The following is a 21660-nucleotide window of genomic DNA, read 5'->3' as shown; positions in this document are numbered from 1 at the left end:
TAGCGGAAACGGCCTGCAAACAGTGTCGTGGCTCTGGGGCGGCGAGGCGGCGAGGCGGCGTTGGCGCAATCAAGCACCCTTGGCCGGGCGGGCCGGCGGGCAAAGAGACATCGCGGAGGGGGCAGTGCAACGCAGTGGCGGACAATGGCAGTGCAACTGCGCTGCTGGCAGTGGAAACGCGACCTGATTTCTCGGGGCTGGCAAGTCGGGCCCCGCCTGGCCCCGCCTGGCCCCGCCTGGCCCCGCCTGGCCCCGCCTGGCCCCGCCTGGCCCCGCCTGGCCCCGCCTGGCCCCGCCTGGCCCCGCCTGGCCCCGCCTGGCCCCGCCTGGCCCCGCCTGGCCCCGCCTGGCCCCGCCTGGCCCTGCCTGGCCCCGCCTGGCCCCGCCTGGCCCCGCCTGGCCCCGCCTGGCCCCGCCTGGCCCCGCCTGGCCCCGCCTGGCCCCGCCTGGCCCCGCCTGGCCCCGCCTGGCCCCGCCTGGCCCCGCCTGGCCCCGCCTGGCCCCGCCTGGCCCCGCCTGGCCCCGCCTGGCCCCGCCTGGCCCCGCCTGGCCCCGCCTGGCCCCGCCTGGCCCCGCCTGGCCCCGCCTGGCCCCGCCTGGCCCCGCCTGGCCCCGCCTGGCCCCGCCTGGCCCCGCCTTCGCGCAAGCCGGAAGCGCCACTTTGGAGACGGCCCTGGCATTGGCACTGCCCCGACACGTGCTGCCCGTCGAGTCATTCTCGGTCTCTCTCGCACTCGCGGGCTTTCCCTCCGGAGAGACAGAGTCTCCTGGGGCCGCGCGACCGCCGCGACCGCGACGTCGATTCGCCGTCGAGCGGAACCCGTCATCGATTCCACGTCGCTGCCAAATTTCTTACTGGGGCGACGCTGTTGCGGAAGGGCGCTAGATGGAGCGCGCGGCGTCGTGGCGTGGCGCGGCGTGGCGTGGCGGAGGGCAAGGGGAGGGGGCAGCGAAGGGCCACAGAGGCCCGGTAACATAGCGAGTGGAAAAGGGGGGGGAGGAGGTTACAGAGCCAATGCTGCCCACTCCGCCTGATTCAGATATGCACCGGAGAAGAGTTTGATCAGAGCCGTACCCCTGTGCCTGGCATCGATCTAATGGAGATTGAGATTAGACGCGGGGTTGGCCCTTGCCGGCCCTTGCCGGCCCTGTTCCCTTCCCCTTCCTCCGCCTCGGCACCCTGCCCCGGCACTGCCCGGCCCTGCCCTGCCCTGCCCTGCCCTGCCCTGCCCTGCCCGGCCCTGCCCTGCCCTGCCCGGCCCTGCCCTGCCCTGCCCGGCCCTGCCCTGCCCTGCCCGGCCCTGCCCGGCGCCATGCAGACAGCCGCTGGCCCGCCAGGCCGCCCCGCCCGGCCGCCGGGCCGCCACCCCCTGAACCCCATTACAAAGCCATCTCCGCTCTGCGCCGCCCTGCGCCGCCCTGCCCCGCTCATCCCGGGCAGGTGGGCGGTGGCACCGCGGTGGCGGTGCCGGCCCGCACGCCGATGACTTCTGCGGTCGCAGCGCAGGGGGCGGCAGGGGGGCGCAGGCCGCAAAACGCGGCAAAACGCGCACCCCACACGTTGTTCCCGACCAATTTTGTGCCAGCACGCGGGAATGAAAGAGTCTTAATTTGGGTGTGGTATAACTCTGCTCCGCTTTGTTACCCAAAATATTTCATCGTGATGAAGGTTTCCACGCCCAAATTTAGGATGATGTTGGCTTATCTGCATATAAGCTAGATAGCACTATCACCCAAATTTGAGTGATAACATATACATATTTCACTCATAATATTTCAATTCTGGTCTTCATACTCAGTGAAACGTTGCAATTTATTTTAGCGCATATGAACTTTTCCTATGAATTCCTGCACGATTTTGCATTCAAACGGGGGAACAAGTGCAGTGAGGCTTCAAGCGCAAAACGTTTAAAAAAAGACTGTGCACCAGAAACGGCAACGTCTCGCTCAAAATTGCAGTGACGTTCGGTGCGAGGGCGGAGGCAGGGTGCACTCTGCCGCTTGGCTTCGCCCATGCACAGCAGAGACAAGGCGGCGCCACGTCGGCGGCGGCCTGACGTCAGAGTTCCTAAGGCACTCCGCCACTAACCGAGTTGCCACCGGCCTCCGCCGCCCAGGGGACCTCGCGGACCTCGCCCCAGTTTGAGCGCGCGGCCTAGAAGCAGCCTGGAGGCGGCCTCTGCAGGAAGCCTGGAGGCAGCCTGGACGAGGGGCGAATCACTATTGTGTACTGGTGTGCACTGATTGGCTCGTAATCACGTTTCAGAAGAGCAAACTTCTCTAATTTCTGATCGATTTTGTGTCGTTTGCCGTCTGAAACGCCAAATAAAGCCTTAAACCGGCTGAAAATATGAGCTTCGTGAGATTTGCAAGTCAGTGTACTCACCCGAACTCATGCGCTCATGTGTATGGACCAGAACCAGCAGAACGCTGAGTGCTTCGCCGGCTTGGGCTGGGGCGGGGAGCGCGGTCCGGCCCGGTCCAGTGAGGCCCGCACGGCGCTGAGCTGCGCGCAAAGCGCTTTAGCCGGTCGGGCGCGAAAGGCAGACAATCGTTTGCGGTCAAGCCGTCAATAGCAATAGCAATATTTGTGGTCCAGCCGTCAATTATGGTGGCAATTGCATGGAAATGGGGCACGCTGGCCCGCCGCACCGCTGTGTTGGGCGGGCCGGCCTATGCCGCGCACCGCAGGCGCCCCGTCCCGCCGCACCACTCAGCGCCACTCGGCCGCCCCGGCAGTGCACTCTCAAAGTTTCAAAGTGAAGTTGAATCTGTGACAGGTCTCTGTTATACCATGTTGTGCGCGCAGAATAGCATCGATTCGTGCGGGAATTCCGTGTATTCAACAGTGTATTCGCCGATTCGTTGATGAGGGGAACTTTGGTGCGCACAGTGGAGGCGGCCAAAACTCTGGACGAGTTTTGAGCTGCAGAGTTGTTAAACAGGACTCGAACCGTACGTGTGACTCCACCATAATGGATTGCTCTCCGGTTCGGTTCGAGTCCTGATTAGCGACTCCGGAGCTCAAACGCGTCTAGACTTTTGCCCGCCTCAACACCGGTCTCCTGGCCCACTTGTGGTGTGTCATACGAAGCCTTTCTCGGGAGGATCTTGCGATGGATGGCTGACGGTGCTGCTTCTGTTCCAGGCGCAAGCAAGATGAGGTCCAGGTGCTGGAGGAGAGCATTCGGCAGCGCTCGGAGCAGCAGAAGAAGGCGGGCGTGGAGCTGGACGCCACGTGCCACATCTGCCTCAAGACCAAGTTCGCGGACGGCGTGGGCCACGTCTGCCACTACTGCAACATCCGCTGCTGCGCGCGATGTGGCGGCAAAGTCACGCTGCGCTCCAACAAGGTGAGCAGCGTCGTCGCGAAAGGACGTCCCCACGAGATTGACTAAAGGGCCGGCACGGGAAATGTAAGGAATTGAGTGCGAGGGAGGGCGCCAGGAACTCCGAGACAAAATGAGAGGTATGCTGTCGACACTGCGCTCCTCAAAGGCCAGAGCAGGCCACAGGAACGATGCGGGCGTGTTGGCGGCACTGCATACAGTACCTTTTATTTTTGTGTCGGAGCTGGTACTAAAGGAAGCCGTTTCTTGAGCCAAGAAAATTGACTTGCAATAAGTTAACTTACTCGAAATATGCAGGGGGTAGACACTGACAAATCGTGTACAGGCTGCTCGGGGCATGTAACGTGTATTACGGCACCAAAATGCTGCAATTTGGCCGCATTCGACCCCAAAATGGCATTCAGTTGACGTACACTCCGCGTCATGCCGGGCTTGTGGGTACAGGGCATTGCGCGAGTGTTTACCTCCTCGACGTAAATTGGCTTGATGCAAGTATGTTGGTTCAAGAAACAGCCCCCCTTCCCCTTCGCAGCAGTGTGACTTCCCGTCGCGCCACGTTCCTAGAGTGGAGCGCTTGCCGGCCAATTTTGACGCGTCCTACTTCGGGAGTGAGCACGGAGCCAGAGACGAATCCTCGACTCCGGCCCCGGCGCCCCGACCATCAGGGGGCTATTCTTAGCGGCGCCAAATCCTATCTCCATGAAGGTCCATTGTTAGCCGTAGCGCGGCCTCGGCCCGGCCCGGCGAAGCCCGGCGAGGCCTCTCGCTGCCCGGACCGCTCCGGATGGCCGAAGCACGGTGGAGCCGGACCGTGGCTGGAGAGGCCTGGCCTTTGCCTGGCGGTGCCGTGCCGTGCAGTGCCGTGCCGCGCCGTGCCGCGCCGTGCCGTGTTTCCGGGGCACTGGCCGGGTGATCGGATCACAGCCTCCCCCTCCGCTCCCCCTCCCCCTCCACGGCGCGCTTCTGTTATAGACACGGAATGCGGCGGCCAATATCGCAGCGCCGCTCCATGAATAGCGTAAGAATGACGCGCCACGCTGCGGCGCGGCTACGCGGCGGCCCGGCACACTGACCTGGCGTCCGCGCGCCGCGTTGGGGCCGTAGGGGCCGTAGGGGCCGCCGGGGCGCTGCACGCCGGCGCAGCGCGGCGCAGCGTGCAGCGTCGCAGCGACGTGGTGACGCAGCACGGTGGAGCCACGCTGCGTAGCCATTGCGTAGTGCCGCACAGCGCCGCACAGCGCCGCACAGCGCCGCACAGCGACGCGTAGCACGACTAGACGTCGCGGGAGGGAGGTCGCCGGCCCGGGAGACGCGCCTCGCCGCGCGCTGCGCCTCGCCGTGTGTGCGTGCATGTGTGTGGACCGTGTGGACAGGGGGAGGGGGCAGGGGGAGGCGCGTCACGGAGCAGACAGAGCCGCGAGGCAATGGCGATTGCACTTGGCTGCACCGCGCCGCTGAGCCCCAGCTCACCGTCGCCGGGACGGGGGCGACTTTTTCGCCTTGATCATACACCGTGCTGGCGGGAGGGAGATGGAATTGATATCGGACATCGTGGCGGCGCCGAGGCGCAGCGGAGGCGGCTCTCGGAAAGCCCCGGAGAGAGCGCCGCGCGCGCTCTGGGCTTTCGGCTTTTCAGCGCGAAATGGAACGAAAACAAACAAAAAAGGTTTTAAATTAAAGTGTACGGGCGGCGCACGCTCGGAGAAAGGCGGTGCGACGAGATGGCTGGGCGGATGAGTATGGATGAGGCGGACCGGGTCGGCGAGGGAGGGTTTGGGGGAGGGGATGAAATGCATGGATGAGGTGGATAGAGAGGATGCTGCGTGACGTCACCATGCGCCCTGTCTGCAGCTCCCCGGAAATGACGCAATGTTATTGATCGCGGGGAAGAGGGGAGGGGGAGGGTGCCAGGAGGAGGGGGGGGGGGGGTAGTGTGGGAGCGGGATTAGGGCGGGGGCTGGGCCGTAGGGCCGTCTGTGGTGGACACGGCCGAATGTGACTTAACTACGTGTCATCTCCGGTTTGCTCGTCCTGCCTCTCTTTCTCTTTCTGCTGAACGGGGCGGGATGCACATGCAACGACGCGAGGGACACAAGACTGTCGACATGTTTGTTGACAAACGAAAAAGCGCGTCAGGCCCGGGCTTATTTTTAAGTCACTGTAAAAGCATGTTTTCGACTGCATTTATCGGCTATTGCATTACGGCCTATAACTAAAGCCGGCTTTGCTCTCGTTTTCGCTCGACAGCAACGTGACGGTTTTCCGAAACGTAAGGTTTCCGTCTTTACGGGGGCATCGGCTTATTACGGAAGACTTCTTCCCTTACGGCCACCTGGATTATTTGTGACCGTGTTGGAAGATCCGACAGAATGGAAAATCAGCGTGAATAACGCGAGAATCATAAATTACGTAAGGAGTTCCACGCGCGCAACTATTTTTCGACCAGGATCGAACAGATTTATAAAAGACCAAAAATTGGTCCGCAAAAAAGGTGAAGATGAAAAGCAGACGTTCACCGTGTCTTATCATCAGAGTTTGTTCAGCCGCTAGGTTTTTTTGTGACCGTCACTCTTCCGTAAAATAGACTGTGAGGGTAAAAGCCCTAGCCCTATTTCAGAAACCTCATTTTACGGAAAACCTCGTGAGGACGATCGTTATACGTTATCGAGCGAGCCGAGGGTAAACCCGCCTTAATATGACACGCAGGACTCGTAGGCTGTGTGTCTACGAACAGACATAGGGAAGCGCTTTCATCGGACTAATTAATGCGAAATGTTTGATTCAGTACAATGGCTCGATGTCCAGCCATCCAGTGCTGCCTCCGCATCGCTTGGCGTTGTCTGTGCGCCGGCACTGCCAACGTGCCCTATATGCACATCAGATATTATGTTGACTTGCAAGTACAATTACGTGCGCCTCACCTTTTGACCCAATTTAAACGTGCACGAAATTTAATAAAATACTTGTGATTTGTCTTTTAGGGTTTATACCTGGTGGGAAATTATTAAGTTGGTTAACATTATTATTATGGTGACACCCTTAACTATAATATCTAAATTGGTTTTTACCTGGCGGGATTTTATTTCTCGAGATTCCGCGCAAATAAAATAAAAGTAAAATTGTGTACATCTTGCGAGAATTAAAACTGGTGGGACCACATCTGGTGACAAAACCTCGTCTATACAATTTGTTCAGCCGAGACGGTTTTTTTTCGCCTTCCATTTCATCTTTGTTCCTTAGAGCTTGCAGACGACTCAAAGGTCCCATTCGCCGTGCACTGCGTCTCCGGCCCGGATCAAGGAAATCAAAATGGCACTAAGTCCTCCATTCAGGAACTGCACCTGGAGTGCTCTGCCCGGCTCTGCCGGCGCACGGTGCACGGCGCTCGGCACAATGCTCTTTTGGAGGGCTCAGCAGACGGCGACCCATTTCTTGATGAAATGTACTGTCGGATGCTTTTCATGTGATATCCGCACCGGAATATACCTTTTGCTCGTTGTGATTTCAACGTTTACTCGGCCGTTCTGAATAATGAATGTCGCACGATCAGCCTCCAGACTTGTTCTTTCACTCACCATTTAAAAAAAACCTCGACGACTGAAAGCCAAGTCAACAGACAACTATACCAGCCTGATGCGCGCCAGCAGACTTTCAGTACAGTCTCGGGTTCTGTAGGATATTGAGTCCACTTGAATAAAGCCAGAGCGGAGCAGAGCAAACATGTATGTCAAGTAGTTTGAAACTTGGCGTATTAGTGTGCGCTGTACCGCACGCTTCGCTGTCGCTGCGCCCGGATGGGACTAGGAAGCTCTTGCTGATGAGAGTGACGATGTATAGTACGTCGTTCTGCTGGTTTGCGTTTTCATTATTACGCGGCCACTGAATGATTTCGTTTCCGTAGATGTGCGGTCGTGCCCACGGTGACCTCGATCCCTAAAACGAATGCGACAAAGTATTGAGCGAGCGTGACACGATTCACGTTCAAACGAATGTGACAAAGTATAGAAATGACACGATTCACGTTCAAACAACAGACGTGATAAGAATTGAAATTAACGTGGCACGTTTCACGTTCAAACGGATGTGATCCGTGTCAGGTTCCCGGAATGAGAGCATAATCATGAAGCTGAGTAGCGCGCTAAGTTCTTTTGGCATCCGGTGTGTTTGCGAAACTGTCCCCAGCTCCCCCGCCTGATCGGCACCACTCCACGCGCCAGGCCTTTGTGGCATTGTGTGTCTCTCCGGATTGAGTTCCCGCCGGTTCCCGCACTGACAAGGAAATCAACTGTTTTGAACAACCCCCTAACCGGCCTGAGTATGCGAAATAAGGTTTACATGCCAAGTTTTGCTCATTCCGGGTTACAATTCCTCTTGATTTGGGTGAAAATTCACCCACAAACCTTGTTTTACTTCCGAAACGAGCCGTTCTTTTCCGAGACTACAAACGGTTAGGAACTAAATTCTCGAATAATTGGAACATGCCGGGGGGACTGGGTGTCTCTTGGTCACGGATGAGACTAAGCGAAGCGCCTCGACAACCCCGACGCCCACCTCGCTTTCAAAATGCTGATTCAGGGTCCTGCGACTTTTTTTCCCGTGCGGTGCAGCAACGTGAATTATTTTCACTCGCTCGGGGTCATTTGATCCTTGGAGCGGAAGATGGGGATACTAACGCAATTAATTAACTTTCTTTTGGCGCCGTCCGGCACCGAGTTCAAACGCGGCCCGGGCCGGGCGCACGCCAGCGCACGACAGCGCACCCTGGAACGCTGTCACCCGGATCAGCGTGTTGCAGGTGCACTGTGAAACCAGGTGTGAAGAACTCCATTCATGAAAATCGTCGGTGTGGAATTTCCAGTCTCGCACACCTTGAAGTAGGGCTTGTCCCGGGTACCCGGGCAACCCGGGCACCCGCCCGCCCGCCCGGGCTAGGACCGGCTTGACGGCTTTTCCCGGGTACCCGGGTCCGACCGGGGGATCGGTGGAACCGCGCCGTGGAGGTAGGCAACACGAAAATACTTGTGGGTTCGCGTTGCCTACCTCCTCGGCGTGTGCACTGGTCCCTGGGTGGACCCGGGTACCCAGGAAAAAGCGGCAATTCGGTTCCGACTCGGGTGACCCGGGTGCCCCCAGGACGGGTTATTGAGAGCCCTACCTTGAAGTGCAGAGTTTGCAGTACCCACTCTTCATGTGCGGGAGTTCTTCACGTTTGAACCATGCCAAGAGGCAAGGGCTCTGCGAGCTACTCCTCACTCGAAGTGTGGAGACTGCAAACTCCACGCGTCGCTAGTGTGGAGGATTACTCCGCCCCAGAAGAGTTCTCCACACTCGGTTGGGCAGTGAGGGCACGGGCGCTCGACCCGTCTTCGTGCTGGGCGGGGAAGCCGGGCAAGCCTGGCAGGCCCCTGTCGCGGCGGTCTGTTCCCTTCCCGCCGGCTTCCTGTGGGGCGGAGGGAGCCAAATGTGTGTCTGCAGGAACGGGCGTGTTTAGGTCGAACGGCGTAAACAGCTCGCCGCGCCTTCGCCGAGAGTGCGCACCTCTTGCCTCGCGCAAACCACCAGAATAGGGAACAGCGGTGGACACTAGGCTATAGTTGGACAAAAATACAACCACAGGGAAAACAAGGTTTTCGAGCATTTTGAAGGTTCTCTACTTTTGCTTTTCTGGTCTAGTCTATCTCTGCGATATCAGAAATGCAAATGCAGTTGAAATAAAACCGTTTTTTTTGGAGCGGACCGTAGGGCTGCTGAGCATCAGTGACTCATTTTACGTCGTGGCCCGCTTCCCTAAGGCCTCGTCAGGGCTCTGCTTGGCATTCCCACCCTCACCTCGGCACTGTTTTCCTACGCCAAGTCAACATTCGTTACAGTACGAAAGACCGATAAGAATCTATGATCTATGGCTGACCTAGCCCTCTCTTCATTATGCTAGACACAACTTTTCTCGTGAGTTTTTCCTCATCTTACGTTAATTTATTCGTTATCTTACGAATAATTAGTCGTACGTAAGGGGACATCCATTAATTACGTTACTCTAGCCGCAGAGCTGGGTGAAAGATGGACAAAGCTAGCCGATGACGCGTGCGTACCTACCGTAAATTGTCCACTACGCTAATGCATGTTTCGTAAGATAAATTTTGAAATTCATCAGAAATTCATGGAACTAGTCTCAAAACCTGCGACCTTTTCCGGACAGTTGAACCCGGCCTCGATATCTGCTGATTGCACAAGCCGCGACCTGGTCGAAGGGCGGAAAGGCGGGGAGGGGCTTGCTTCTCCTGTGACCCACCACCTGAATATACGCCTGCATACGTGCGGAGTTCTCCGCGTCCGGCTTAGCAGGAAAAGAGCCACGTCGGAAGAATATTGCTACCTCCTCCTCCTCCTCCTCCTCCACCCCAAAGAAAGAAAAAGAAAGAAAGAAAGAAAGAAAGAAAGAAAGAAAGAAAGAAAGAAAGAAAGAGAAGAATTCCACATGCGTACCGCTAAGAGGGACTATAATCCAGAAACTCATGTAACCGTTTCAGAATCCATTCCATCGAACCATCACTGCTCAAATAACGACACACCGCTCGGGCGTGTTGGAGTCTCGGCGGTTCCCCGCAGTGCCGCGCAGTGCCGCGCAGTGCCGCGCAGTGCCGCGTTTGCGGTTCGGCGGCATGGAAAGGGCGCCCTGTCGGTCGCTAGTAGCACCGTCCGCCACCACTAGCCGCCACACTGTGAAACCGATTGCTGGGAACGTCGCACTGGAAATGCGAAAGTGTGTAGTTTCCAGTCCCCGCACTTGGAGGACGGCTCGCAGTCTCCATAATTCAAGTGCGGAGTCCACGTGTGCACCGTGCCATGAGATAGGGGGGCTCCTCACGTCCAAGGACTCAGGACGGCGGGAAGTGGGGTGGTCCCCACACTTGGTTTGACAGTGCACCACCTCCAGCCGTCACCGCCACTCGGCGTGCGCCACGTCGCCGGTGGCGTGCGGCAGTGCGGGGCGGACCGCGAGGACGGCCTTGACAGCTACAGAGGGCATACGGAGACAATCCGAATCGGGAACCTCCTTGGATAATTGAGAATGGGATTGGGAACCCCCACATGTCACCGGCGTCACACACGACACATAACGTGCCCTCGAAGCAGCAATTGCGTCTGCCTGCCCGCCTGTCCACCTGTCCTCCGCATGCCTGCTGCGCCATAGGCTGACCTGGCGGCAGACCGCACGGATCGACCTTCCGGGCCTCGACTGTGGTTCATTCGGTTGGCCCTTGGGTCAACCCTTGGGCCAATCTTGGGTCAACCATTGGGTCTGCCTTTAGGTCAGCCCCGGTCAGCCCTTCGGTCAGCCCTTGGGTCAACGATTGGGTCAGCCCTTGGGTCTTGGTTCAACCCTTGGGCGAGCCCTTAGGTTCACCCTTGGGTCAACCCTTGGGTCAACCCTTGGATCAACCCTTGGGTCTACCCTTAAATCAACCCTTGGGTCAAACCTTGGGTCAGCCCCTGGGTCGGCCCTTTGGTCAACCCTTGGGTCAACCTTTGGGCCAACCCTTGGGCCATAGGGCCAGCTCTTGAGCCAACGAGGCCAATGCAGCGTGGGAAACTGAAATGACAGAATCCATAGTGCTCTGGGAGGAGGCCAAAACCACAGAAATGGTCGGGGAAATGGATTCGTGGCGTTTCGTGGCGTTGTATCCTCCCTCCAAAAAGTTTGGAAGTACAAGCAAAATTTTTTAAATAACCCACAGAAATGGATTTGCCTCAACGAGGCAAACAACGAATGCCAATACATGTCACAAGTTCGGATGGAAAAAAAGCCCTTGGGCTTCAAACTCTGACAAACGAAACGCGGGGAGCCAACGTGTGGTGCAGACACTGACGCATTGACAACGTGGAATTGGTTGTCAGCGCGGTTACGCTGTCTCACCTCCGCACCAGGTTACGCTGTCTCTCTCGCCCTCGCCTCCGGACCGCAAACGTTTGACTACGTTTGATTTCACAGTGAAGGCACTTACAGGATCTGAATGGCATTATTCTAGGGATTATTTCAGTTTTGGCTTCAGTTTTTTCTCGCAGTGTTGACGTTTTGTTATGCCAGAGAACCAATTATTTTTTTCGGCTCGAGTTCTCAGAGAGGGGCAAGCCTTTTGCCCCTGAGCACGACCATACTGCCTTCAAGATAAGGCAGGAGTTTCAATTTTCCCACGTGGACCGGCTCTACTCCATTCAGAGACTTCCTGGTTCCACCCTTTGCCCGGAAGTTGGATTCACTGCAAGTCCGGTGGCGAGTCTGCTTGCCGCAAAATTTGCAAGCCGTTTTGAATGACAAAAACCAGCAAGTCTAGTCTTGAGAAACTGCGCAGCTTGCCAAAATTTGGCATTGCAGCGGGGCGAAGCAAAATATTGGCAATGCAATGAAGATGTCAATTCAAGGCTTGCCAATTTTTGGCATTCGAGACGACTTGCTAACATTTGTCATTCAAAACGGCTTGCCAATTGTGTGGCGAGCAAACTTGCCGCTGTTGACTCACTTCGCACGTGCGTATGCACACATGCACACGGCGAGCGCCGACTCGGAACTAGATTGCTCGTCGCTACTCCGCGCGCCCCAGACTCTGGACGCCGGGAAATCTTGGCGCGGGGGGTATTGACACGGTAGTTCGCTTTTCCGAAGATGGCACTCCGTCCCGGGGCCGCTGCTGACTGCAGATGGAGCCAACTACAAGTGGATAACAAGTTTGAGTTTCTGGTCCCCCCTCCCTGGGCCTGGTCGAAGTGCTTTGAGTGGTTCCAAAGGCCCAACCTCCACGCAGGTGCAAGCAGTCGTACCGGCAGACGCGGCCGGGGGAGGGGGAAGATCTGTCGGTGGGTGAACACGGCACATTGGAGTATCGCCGGACTTTCGTGGCGCGGGGTATACGCGCGGGGAAATCCAGTTTGCAGATACTCAATCACTCAGAGTCGGTCGGGATGCTGCAGTACCGCGATACGCCACGGCGCGGTCGGCGCGCCACGGGGACAGTTCCATGAATGGCTTCCGCGTCCTAGCCTGGCGTCAGCATGAATGAACTGAAAATGCATGGGAATGCATGGGAATGCATGGAGAGTGACCTACAGTGCGCACGGATTAAGCGCGCGTACTTTCGAGTTCCTGACAGCAGACTGATTCCGAGAGTCGTTTCCATCGCTCTTTCTCCCTCACACTCCGTCACACTGCGAGACCGCGCGGCGCGGTCAGCGTCGAGACTCCGCGCCAGGCCTCGGTCCCTCTTCTGTTCCCCTGTTTTCTCACGTGATGCACTCAGCTAAAAGCTAGACCAGAGGAGAACAAACCGTTGAATATTGGAACATCCACGAAATATTTAGTGAGACCACGTGCAAATACTGTATATTGTGCAAAGGTTAGTGTGTCTGCATTATTGCCGCAACTTTTTTGCCCAAATACCATCCCCTCAGAACCGTTCTGAATCGCCAGGGTGCAAAAGGAAACCATCCTCACTACTCAACAGAGCGCTCGAAGACCACCCTAACTCGCCGAGGCGCTGGGAAACCATCCTCACTCACAGGGCGCTCGAAGACCAACCATCCTATCTCGCCGGGGCGCTGGGAAACCACCCTAACTCACTGGGGCTGGGGCGCTGGTAAACCATCCTAACTCGCTGGGGCGCTGGGAAACCATCCGAACTCGCGCACAAAATCTATCAAGTTAAGACGTCTTAAGACTGTACAGTCTCCCAGCACACCGGCGAACAGCCCTGGCGAGTTAAGATGGTTTTCTCGGGAGGGGTCGATAGAAATGCATTTTACAGAGAGGCTTTGGGACGGAAAGCGCGAATGCATCCATTGCGGCGTGTTGGGTTGGGTGCCACACTGCAAAGTTGAATAGTCGGACTCGTGGCCGAATCATGGCATGACAAAAAGTCACGCCAAAAAATGGGCGTAACGGGAAATTGACGCCGAAAGACGGCATGGCGAGTGAGTCAGGCCACTATCTCGCGTGAATGTACCGTAGGGATTGGTGCTTACGTTGCGTCTTTTGGGGAAAGTCTCGCCAAACCCGTTACAGACAAACTACGCCAAAAACTGGCGTGATTTCTGAGTCACGCCGATTTCTGGCACGGCTTTTCTGTCTTGACGTTTTTTTTGACGTGACACTTTCTTCCCGCCCCTGAAACGGCACGAAGTCACGCCGGTAGATTTTCAGTGAACGGTTCGTGCTCAACGACGGAAGGTCACCTCGGCGAGCAACAGCTGCGCTGTTAAAATAAGAGCACGACGAGATATCCAGAGAATTGCGGTTATGAAGGATGAGAGGGGCAAGAAGAACGAGAGACATTCCCTCGCCTCGGCCGTGCCACCGCGCGCGACTCGACAGGAAAGCGACAATGCAGGTTTTGAGTGGCGTCCGCGCGCCCTTATCTGGCGTAGCTGCCCTCGGCTGCCGTCCCCTTTAAGTCTCCTACAAATTACAAAAGTTTCGATTGAAAACGGGTTACAATTAAACTTTTACCCGCCGGCTCAACTTGTCCCCCTTTTTCTTGTCCTTCAAGTCAGCATGCTCGAATTTATATTATTCAGCCGCGAATGAGGAGGGCGCGCTGTGAAGGGGATCACACGGGAAAGTTTGTAGCTGCAGGAATAAAACGAAAATGGTCAACTACCATTAGCAGCGGACCCGTCGGGGCGCACAAGTGGACACAAGTGATAAAACATTCCGTTCGCCTGACTCGCTGTCACGAAAGACTTGTCACCTCGCCCTGTTGACATGGGGATAATGCCACGGCGCTTTTCAGTGAGACGCACCTTTGTCGGGGCGGCTTTTGGCAAGACACCTCTCTCCTCCCAGAGATAAAAGTTAGAAACTATAATATTTTTTTTAAAACGTAACATTCGGCAAGTTATACTGTATTTTGATGAGACGATTTGCTATCCCGAAAGCAAACACAAACAATAGGTACTGTACGTTATTTTTTCTGATTTTTTTGAAAGTCTTACCGGTAGATGATAAAAAAAAACCATACAAAAACAGCTTCATTAATTGTGCACGGATAAAAAGAATGCGTTGACCCAACAGAAGAGTCCACGTTAATTTCACGTGTTGTTTCAATGTTTCCGTGATGAATAATTTGTTGGCACAACAATCGGTTGACGGATCCCCCCCCCCCCAAAAAAAAAAAGGTAAAAAAATGAGACTGTTTTCCTTTAACGTTTTTTTTTTAAATTGTCAGATCAACGAGTTCATTTGTGTTTGCGAGTCCTGAAGAAAGCACGTGTCAGCGTGCCGGCAAGACCCACCTAGACCCACCGAGGGCGTTCAGGGCAGTCGATACGTTGTATCAGCGCCGGCGCGTCGCGGGCGGAGCGGGCCGACCGGGTCTGTCTACACCCGAGTCCACACTCGGTAATTGCCGGGATAACGCCCTTCGGCCTTCGGCTCGGCCCTGTGAACGGTGATGCGGCCCAGACGAGCCAAGACAAGAGGATGCAAGGCGGTGGGGCCGGTGGGGCGCGGCATGGCGGGGGGCGCAGGGAGATCGATACGCCGAACCACGCCCCACCGCGGAGCCCCCGCGCCCCCTCCCCCTCCACCCGGCATGCAGCTTTTGCCGAAAAGCGCCAACAAGAGCGGGCGTCTCGCTTCTCTATGTTTTTTTTTCGATGTGAACCCACTTGTGGGCTGGGCGGTGATTCGCGCCCCGGCAGCCTTGCGGCCTCGGCGGCCTCGGCGGCCTCGGCGGCCGGACCTCGCGGCGAGAGCAACGCGGCCCGTCGGGCACCGTCGCAAAGGGCTGCGGAACTGGGTCAGAACGGGTGCGGGCGGCGGCAAGGCACTGCAAGGCATGGCACGGCACGCCATGGCACCGCTGGTCAGCAGATCATTTTTGGCAGAGATGATACGTTCACGTATCAGCATGCTTATGATTTGAAGAATCTGCACGTGGGTGATTTCACCGACTGTGGCACTCAGTTTGCACTTCTGAGCTAATGTCTGCTGGTCCACGCCACCGGGTGGTTTTAGACATCTGATGTGTACAATATCCAGCATTCGCTTCCGTGGAAACACACCACTCGTGAAGTGCCTTTGTCGATACACCAGACCTAGCCGACATCTGAATAGTGTCCTGTTCTTATCTAATTTTATTTGAAAATTTAAAGGTGTTGCGTCTGCTAAAAATAGGGCCCTTCCTCGCTTTCCCACACAGTTATGTTGAAGAATCAAAGACATAGTCCAACGACCGTTACGAATGCCCACTCCAGAGGGGCGGTTGTAGCGCGGGGGCTGGTGCGGGCGGACTATCGCGGTGGAGGCGGGGGGGGGGGGGGTACTAGTAGTACTATAGTAGTACTAGTAGTACTAGTCTTTGACTAGTACGTTTAACTGCCAACTTAATACTAACTTACAAGTGCATACGTGGCCAAGTACACACTACAGCTAAAAGTCTGTCCCCGCAATCCCATGCCAAGCAGGCCCTTTGTAAGTGTGTGGTTGCCGGGAATGCATTTGTAAGGGTGCACTTAGTAGGCATAGGGTGCCCTAATTTCAGGGCGCACCTGGGTTCAGAGCCGAGCCGGCCTGTGGTGATTTGGCTCGGAATTACCCTTGGGACGGCCTTGAAAGCGAAGGGCGGGCGGCGCGGGCCCCTCATCGCATTGCCCTGCAACACGCCGCATCCACCGCTTGCGAAGACGCGGCTTTCGGGACGCAGGGTCCCGCGCAGGGCGCAGGGCGGCCCTCCGCAAAGTCAATACAACACTGCGTACCCTAGGGCCTGCACGGCCTGCACTGCTTGCTGTGGTCATGCCCTCTTCTTTGTGACGGGCCTGATGCGCACACACTATCTTCGGAGTGTGCGAGTGAGAGCGGAGCACCCGGCCTCGCGGGCCGCGCCACCGGCCTGGGTATTTGCTGGAATGCTGTTTCAAATCCCATGTAGACAGAGGGCTGACCTACTTCCAGCGGTTCCTGGCTGGGCTGGGCTGGCTGGGCTCGCAGGATTTGCAGGGCTCGCGGGGCTCGCAGGGCTCGCGGGGCTCGCAGGGCTCGCGGGGCTCGCAGGGCTCGCGGGGCTCGCAGGGCTCGCGGGGCTCGCAGGGCTCGCGGGGCTCGCAGGGCTCGCGGGGCTCGCAGGGCTCGCGGGGCTCGCAGGGCTCGCGGGGCTCGCAGGGCTCGCGGGGCTCGCAGGGCTCGCGGGGCTCGCAGGGCTCGCGGGGCTCGCAGGGCTCGCGGGCTCGCAGGGTCGCGGGGCTCGCAGGGCTCGCGGGCTCGCAGGGCTCGGGCTCGCAGGGCTCGCGGGGCTCGCAGGGCTCGCGGGGCTCGCAGGTCTTGCAGAGCTCGAAGGGTTGGCCCTGCCTCGTAACGGCCGTGTCATGGCCGAAACGTCAGCGGTTGATGTCTTTTTAGCTTCGTTAGTTTTCGTTTTGGCATGCCGTCAACGGGGATAACTTTGGACCCCGGAGGCAGTTTGAAGACTGTCCTATCGAGGGAGCTTCGTTTACTTGGCATCCCAATCGCTCGTCCCGCCTTGGGAGTTTGTTTCTGTGACACTCTCCAAACAAGTGGTGTGGCCGTTTTGCAATATGCATTCCATTCAACTCAAGTTTCCCATTCATTGGCGGCCGTCAAAGTCGGGAACTCGCTGGGCACCGTTCATCGCCACTCAAACTAGAAGCGGGGTGGGGGTAGCGTCGCGTCGGGGCACTGCGCGCAAGGGGAGGGGGGGAGGGGGGGGGAAGTCCCGTCGGCTGCCGTCCGTAGGCTGGCTGCACCGAGAGGAACGGTCGGCCTCCTCAGCTTGCTGGCAGCCACATCCCCACTCTTTTCAATTTTCAATAGGCTCGCTCTTCTAGCCCCTCCCCTCTCTCCGCTTCCCCCTCTGCCCCCTCTCCCTCTCCCCCTTCCCCTATCCCAACCCCCCACACCGCGGGAGCCACTTGAGCTACCGGCAGACTGTTGTTGAGTCACTTACTTTCAGAGAGCTGTCACGGAGGGACACATGTTTCCTTTTTTTTTCCCGATGCGATTGGTTCGCGCCGAGACGCTTTCCTCCCCGTTCTTCGCTGTGGTTCGCTGAAAGATGCAATTCCGGCGTCGACGTCGGCCCGATAGACTCGTCTGGGGCGCGAACAGGTTGAAATGCAACATGCCAGGCACAGTCAATCATCGTGCATTCGCAATTCGAATCGCGATCGGCAGTCGGGGACGATTCCACTTGTTGAACAGGAAGGACAGTTAGAGGACTCGCGTGAATCGCGCTGAAAGTTAAATGAAATGTCACTCGCTTCGCCAAAAAGTCTTGTCGAGTGTTGGTCGGACCCGAGAGCCTTGCCAAGTGTGGTGAGACAAAAATGTCTCGCGGCGGAACCGAGCCCTATCGATGATATTCTGCTGTCTCACTGCTTGGCACCTGCCTGAGAGTACGAGGAAGCTGTTCTCTTTGCTTTTCAGTATGTATAATGTATCATCCGTATCATCTGCGAAAAAGAACGGAGCAGTTCTGGTCAACAATTGGCCTGGACCAGGCGTGAATCCAGAAACGGGTCGAGGGGGGGGGGGTTGACACCCCCGTCGCCCGCCGTACTAGCCAACTTCGGAACACCGTGCGTGTCATTCGTTCCGGCTTCCATGAGTTTGGAACAAGTACGGATGTTCCGTACCCTTTGTCTGTGCTTCCTTACATTTTCCGTACCTCAGGATGGATGTCGACACTCCCGCATAAGAGACCCCCACCAAATTCACGCCAACGGGGAAGAATGAGGCAACTTTGCGTGGCCGGGAAAGACTGGGCTATCCTCTATCTTTTTGGGCACCACATGGCTCATTCTTCCCCGGCCGCGCGAACTTAGCCCAGTCTTCCCCGGCCGCGTGAAGTTGGCCCAGTCCTAGAGTGGAGAGAGACGTCCGAGGGGTACCTCACTTCGTCTAGTCAGTGTACACCCCTGACTCCAGTCACTGCCTTGTATCAGTCTAGTCACTGAAAAAGTCGGCAAAACCACGTAAATTTGTCCCAATTTTAGTATTTTTGCAACGCATTTCGTGATATTTTCAGTCTGCAAATGGAATAGCGAGGGGTAAACATTCAGAATCGTGTACAGACTACCGTTGCCGGGTATCAGGCGTGAATCCAAACGTGTTCGGGCCGGGGGACATCCCTTTGCCCCGTAAAAGGACTTCGGTACACCGGGGTATCACTATACGGTTCTGGTGTACAGGTTTACGCGAGTGGTTACCCTCGAATTGAGATACACCAGTCGTGTACACCTGTTTTCGAAGTGAGGTACCCGGAGACGTACCGCGCGTGAGGCCCGCCCTTGTCTGGTTCCTTACATTTCCCGTCCCTGGATGGCTGTCGACACTCCCGCATAGAGACCCCCCCATTCACGCCACGGGGAAAGAGGCAGCTTTGCGTGGCCGGACGACTGGGTAATTCTGTTTGGGGACCAGGCTCTTCTTCCCCGGCGCCCCTTTAGCCCAGTCTTCCCCGCCCGCGTGAAGTTGCCCAGTCTGCGCGAAGAGTGGCTAGTGACGTCACGGCTGAGCGAGCGCGCCCGCGGGCGTGTGCGTTTTTTGCCTCTTTGCTTGTTTGCTGCGAGCCAGGGCCGACAGCCAAGCGAAATGCGTTTGGTTGCCCTGTCCTGACTCGGCGCCGTCTCTGCTTGCAGGTGATATGGGTGTGCATCCTGTGCCGCAAGAAGCAGGAGCTGCTCAGCAAGACTGGCCAGTGGATCAACAAGGGCATGGTGAGCAGCCAGCAGGACTCCATCATGAGGCGCATCGAGGCGGACATGCAGGGCGGCATCCTGGCGGGGCTGTCCGCCGACAAGCGGCCCAAGCTGGAGCGCGCGCACTCGGCCGCCGAGAAGGAGAACCAGCCGCTGCTGGCGGGGCCGCTGGGTCTGAGAAGGCAGTACTCGCAGCAGGAGGACGAGCGGTACTACCGCGGCGAGCTGGAGGGCCTGATGCGCTCGCACCAGCAGCTGCAGGCCGGTGGCCAGCACGGCCAGCACGGCCAGCACGGCCACATGACGGGCCACATGACGGGCCACATGGCCATGGCGCCCCACCTGCCGCCCTACCGCCACGACTCGCTCTCCTCCGAGCAGAGCTCGTCCATGGACTCGCACGGGGCGCACGCGCACGCGCACGCCTACAGCACGCACGCCGCGCCGCACGGGCCGCACGGGCCGCACGGACCCCCGCCCGGGCGCAAGCAGCACAAGCGGCAGGGCTCGGCGAAGCGCGCAGTATCCCGGACGGCGCCGCACGCAGCGCAACACGCCGCGCAGCACTCCCCGCACATTGCCCCGCAGCGCTCCTTCTCCTCCTCGGACGACGAGCTCAGGTCCACGCCGGACTGCACCAGTGGCGAGGAGCACGACACCGAGAAGGGTGAGTAACAGCGTGTCAGCGTCTCAGTGCAACTTGTCAGTGGGGCGTCGCGGTGGGGCTATTTAGAGTGAGGTGTCGGTGTGGGGTGTCAGTGTGGGGTGTCAGTGTGGGGTGTCAGTGTGGGGTGTCAGTGTGGGGTGTCAGTGTGGGGTGTCAGTGTGGGGTGTCAGTGTGGGGTGTCAGTGTGGGGTGTCAGTGTGGGGTGTCAGTGTGGGGTGTCCGTGTGGGGTGTCCGTGTGGGGTGTCAGTGTGGGGTGTCAGTGTGGGGTGTCAGTGTAGGGTGTCAGTGTGGGGTGTCAGTGTGGGGTGTCAGTGTGGTATCTCAGTGTGACGTCTCAGTGTGGTGTCTCAGTGTGACGTCTCAGTGTGGCGACCCAGAGCAGCGTCTCCGTGCAGCGTCCGTGCTGACTGATTCCGAGGAGTCGTTTTCGTCGCTTGTCTCTCTCCCACTCGCGGGGCGTACCCTACAGGTGCGAGAGAGAAAGGGCGACGGAAACGGCTCCCGAAATCAGTCTGCAGTGTGGCGTCCCAGTGTGACGTCCAAGTGTGGCGTCTCAGCGCGACCTCAGTGCGACTTCTCATTGCGACGTCTCAGTGCGAAGTCTCAATGAAGGCGTCTCAGTGCAGCGTCTCAGGGATGCTAGGTGCATCGTTAGGTTAGGCTCGTTCAGTGCGTCGTTCGTGATAAGGGCGGCAATTATGACATTTCTTTGTCCACGCGTCTGTCCGGTGTCAGCCCCCGACTGCTGCAGCTCAGTTTTCGCGACCGATCGTTTTTCGGTGTCCCTGGTTCTTTTTTTGTTGGGGGAGGGGGGGGGGGCGATAATGACGTGCACATGCAGCCCACCCGCACTGCCACGAGCAGCGCTGGACATCGGCACGCCACAGAGTGTGTGGAAGAGGGACTTGCAGGGAAGCGGACCCTTCGACCTTTTGACCTTGGCTGCCGCCCGGAAGGTGGGCAACTCGTAGGTAAGAACGTCGTGCCTTGTCACTTGCTGTGTTGCACTGTGAGGACCACTGCACTCACGTGTGTGACACCCTTCCCCCTGTGTCGACACACCCTGTGGAGTCTGCACTTTGTGTGTGTACGTCCGGCACTCCAGCCTCCATCTGGCCGGTTGTCGCCGTGACCTTCCGATGACATTGAGAACAGGAGCCGCTGCGAACTGGATCGTCGCAAAAAGGCGAAACGCCGCCGCGATCGGCGAAAGTCGTTTTCACAATAAGTCCGCCCGGGAATTCCTGGATTTTTTTGCCGCGCCACTGCGCAGCGCGGCGCGGGATGACGCCAGTCAGGCACGGACAGAACATGAGAGCATTCGTTTATTGAATTCTGTTTTGTTTTCAATATACAAAACGCATAGGCACGTGGACAGAGTGGACTCTAGACGCGTCGTTTTATTGGAAAACCAAGTTCCGCTCTCTTCGCGCTGTCGCTGTCTGCGGTGGGTTGGGGGAAACCGAAACCAGGACCCGATAACACGGTGAGGGGCAGCCTGATTGGCTACAGGTTGGGTGTGAGTGAGTTAGCACGCTTGAGGGGAGAGGGCAGTGAAGCCAAGTCGAGATAAAAGCGAGAACCTGCTCGTGAAGATGCAATCACTGATCTCTGCGACCGCCACCGGGCCAAAGAAAAGGGGGAAGAGGAAGGGGGAGGGAGGGGGCACGCGGTGGGGCATTGGTGAACTTGACAATGCTGCACACCTCTTGGGCATAAGTAGGGGGTGTTTTTTCGGGGGGGTGGGTGGGGGTTGTCAGATGACTCCGGAATGGGTTATCTGCCAGCAGACAGTGTGTGTGTGTGTGTGACGCGATGATTCGCAGTGTCACGCGCTAGTGCTGGCGCGTGTGTCTGTGGTGCGTGCATTTGGTTTGTGTTTGTTTTTGCATTGGTGTGAGTGCGGGTGTGTGTGTGTGTGAGTGTTTGTCAGT

The 21660-nt window shown here is 57.6% G+C and overlaps 1 protein-coding gene across 2 annotated transcripts in view; it reads left to right on the top strand.

Moving 5' to 3' along the window:
• The window catches only part of LOC117650286 (regulating synaptic membrane exocytosis protein 2), a 53592-nt gene that overhangs the window by 1123 nt on the left and 30809 nt on the right, over window positions 1-21660 (top strand). For both annotated transcript variants that reach the window (XR_004588027.1, XM_034393591.1), the window contains exons 2-3: window positions 3149-3353; window positions 18999-19725. Coding sequence is in view for 1 of the 2 variants with exons in the window: in XM_034393591.1 (XP_034249482.1) it covers window positions 3149-3353; window positions 18999-19725 (932 nt within the window). In the remaining variant the exon portion in view is untranslated. The remainder of the gene's footprint in view (window positions 1-3148; window positions 3354-18998; window positions 19726-21660) is intronic.

Source organism: Thrips palmi, unplaced genomic scaffold, assembly GCF_012932325.1.
Source record: "Thrips palmi isolate BJ-2018 unplaced genomic scaffold, TpBJ-2018v1 HiC_scaffold_5, whole genome shotgun sequence".
NCBI classification, from domain to species: Eukaryota; Metazoa; Arthropoda; class Insecta; order Thysanoptera; family Thripidae; genus Thrips; species Thrips palmi.
The sequence above is the reverse complement of the archived record's forward strand: the minus strand, read 5'-3'. Positions and strand labels throughout refer to the sequence as shown.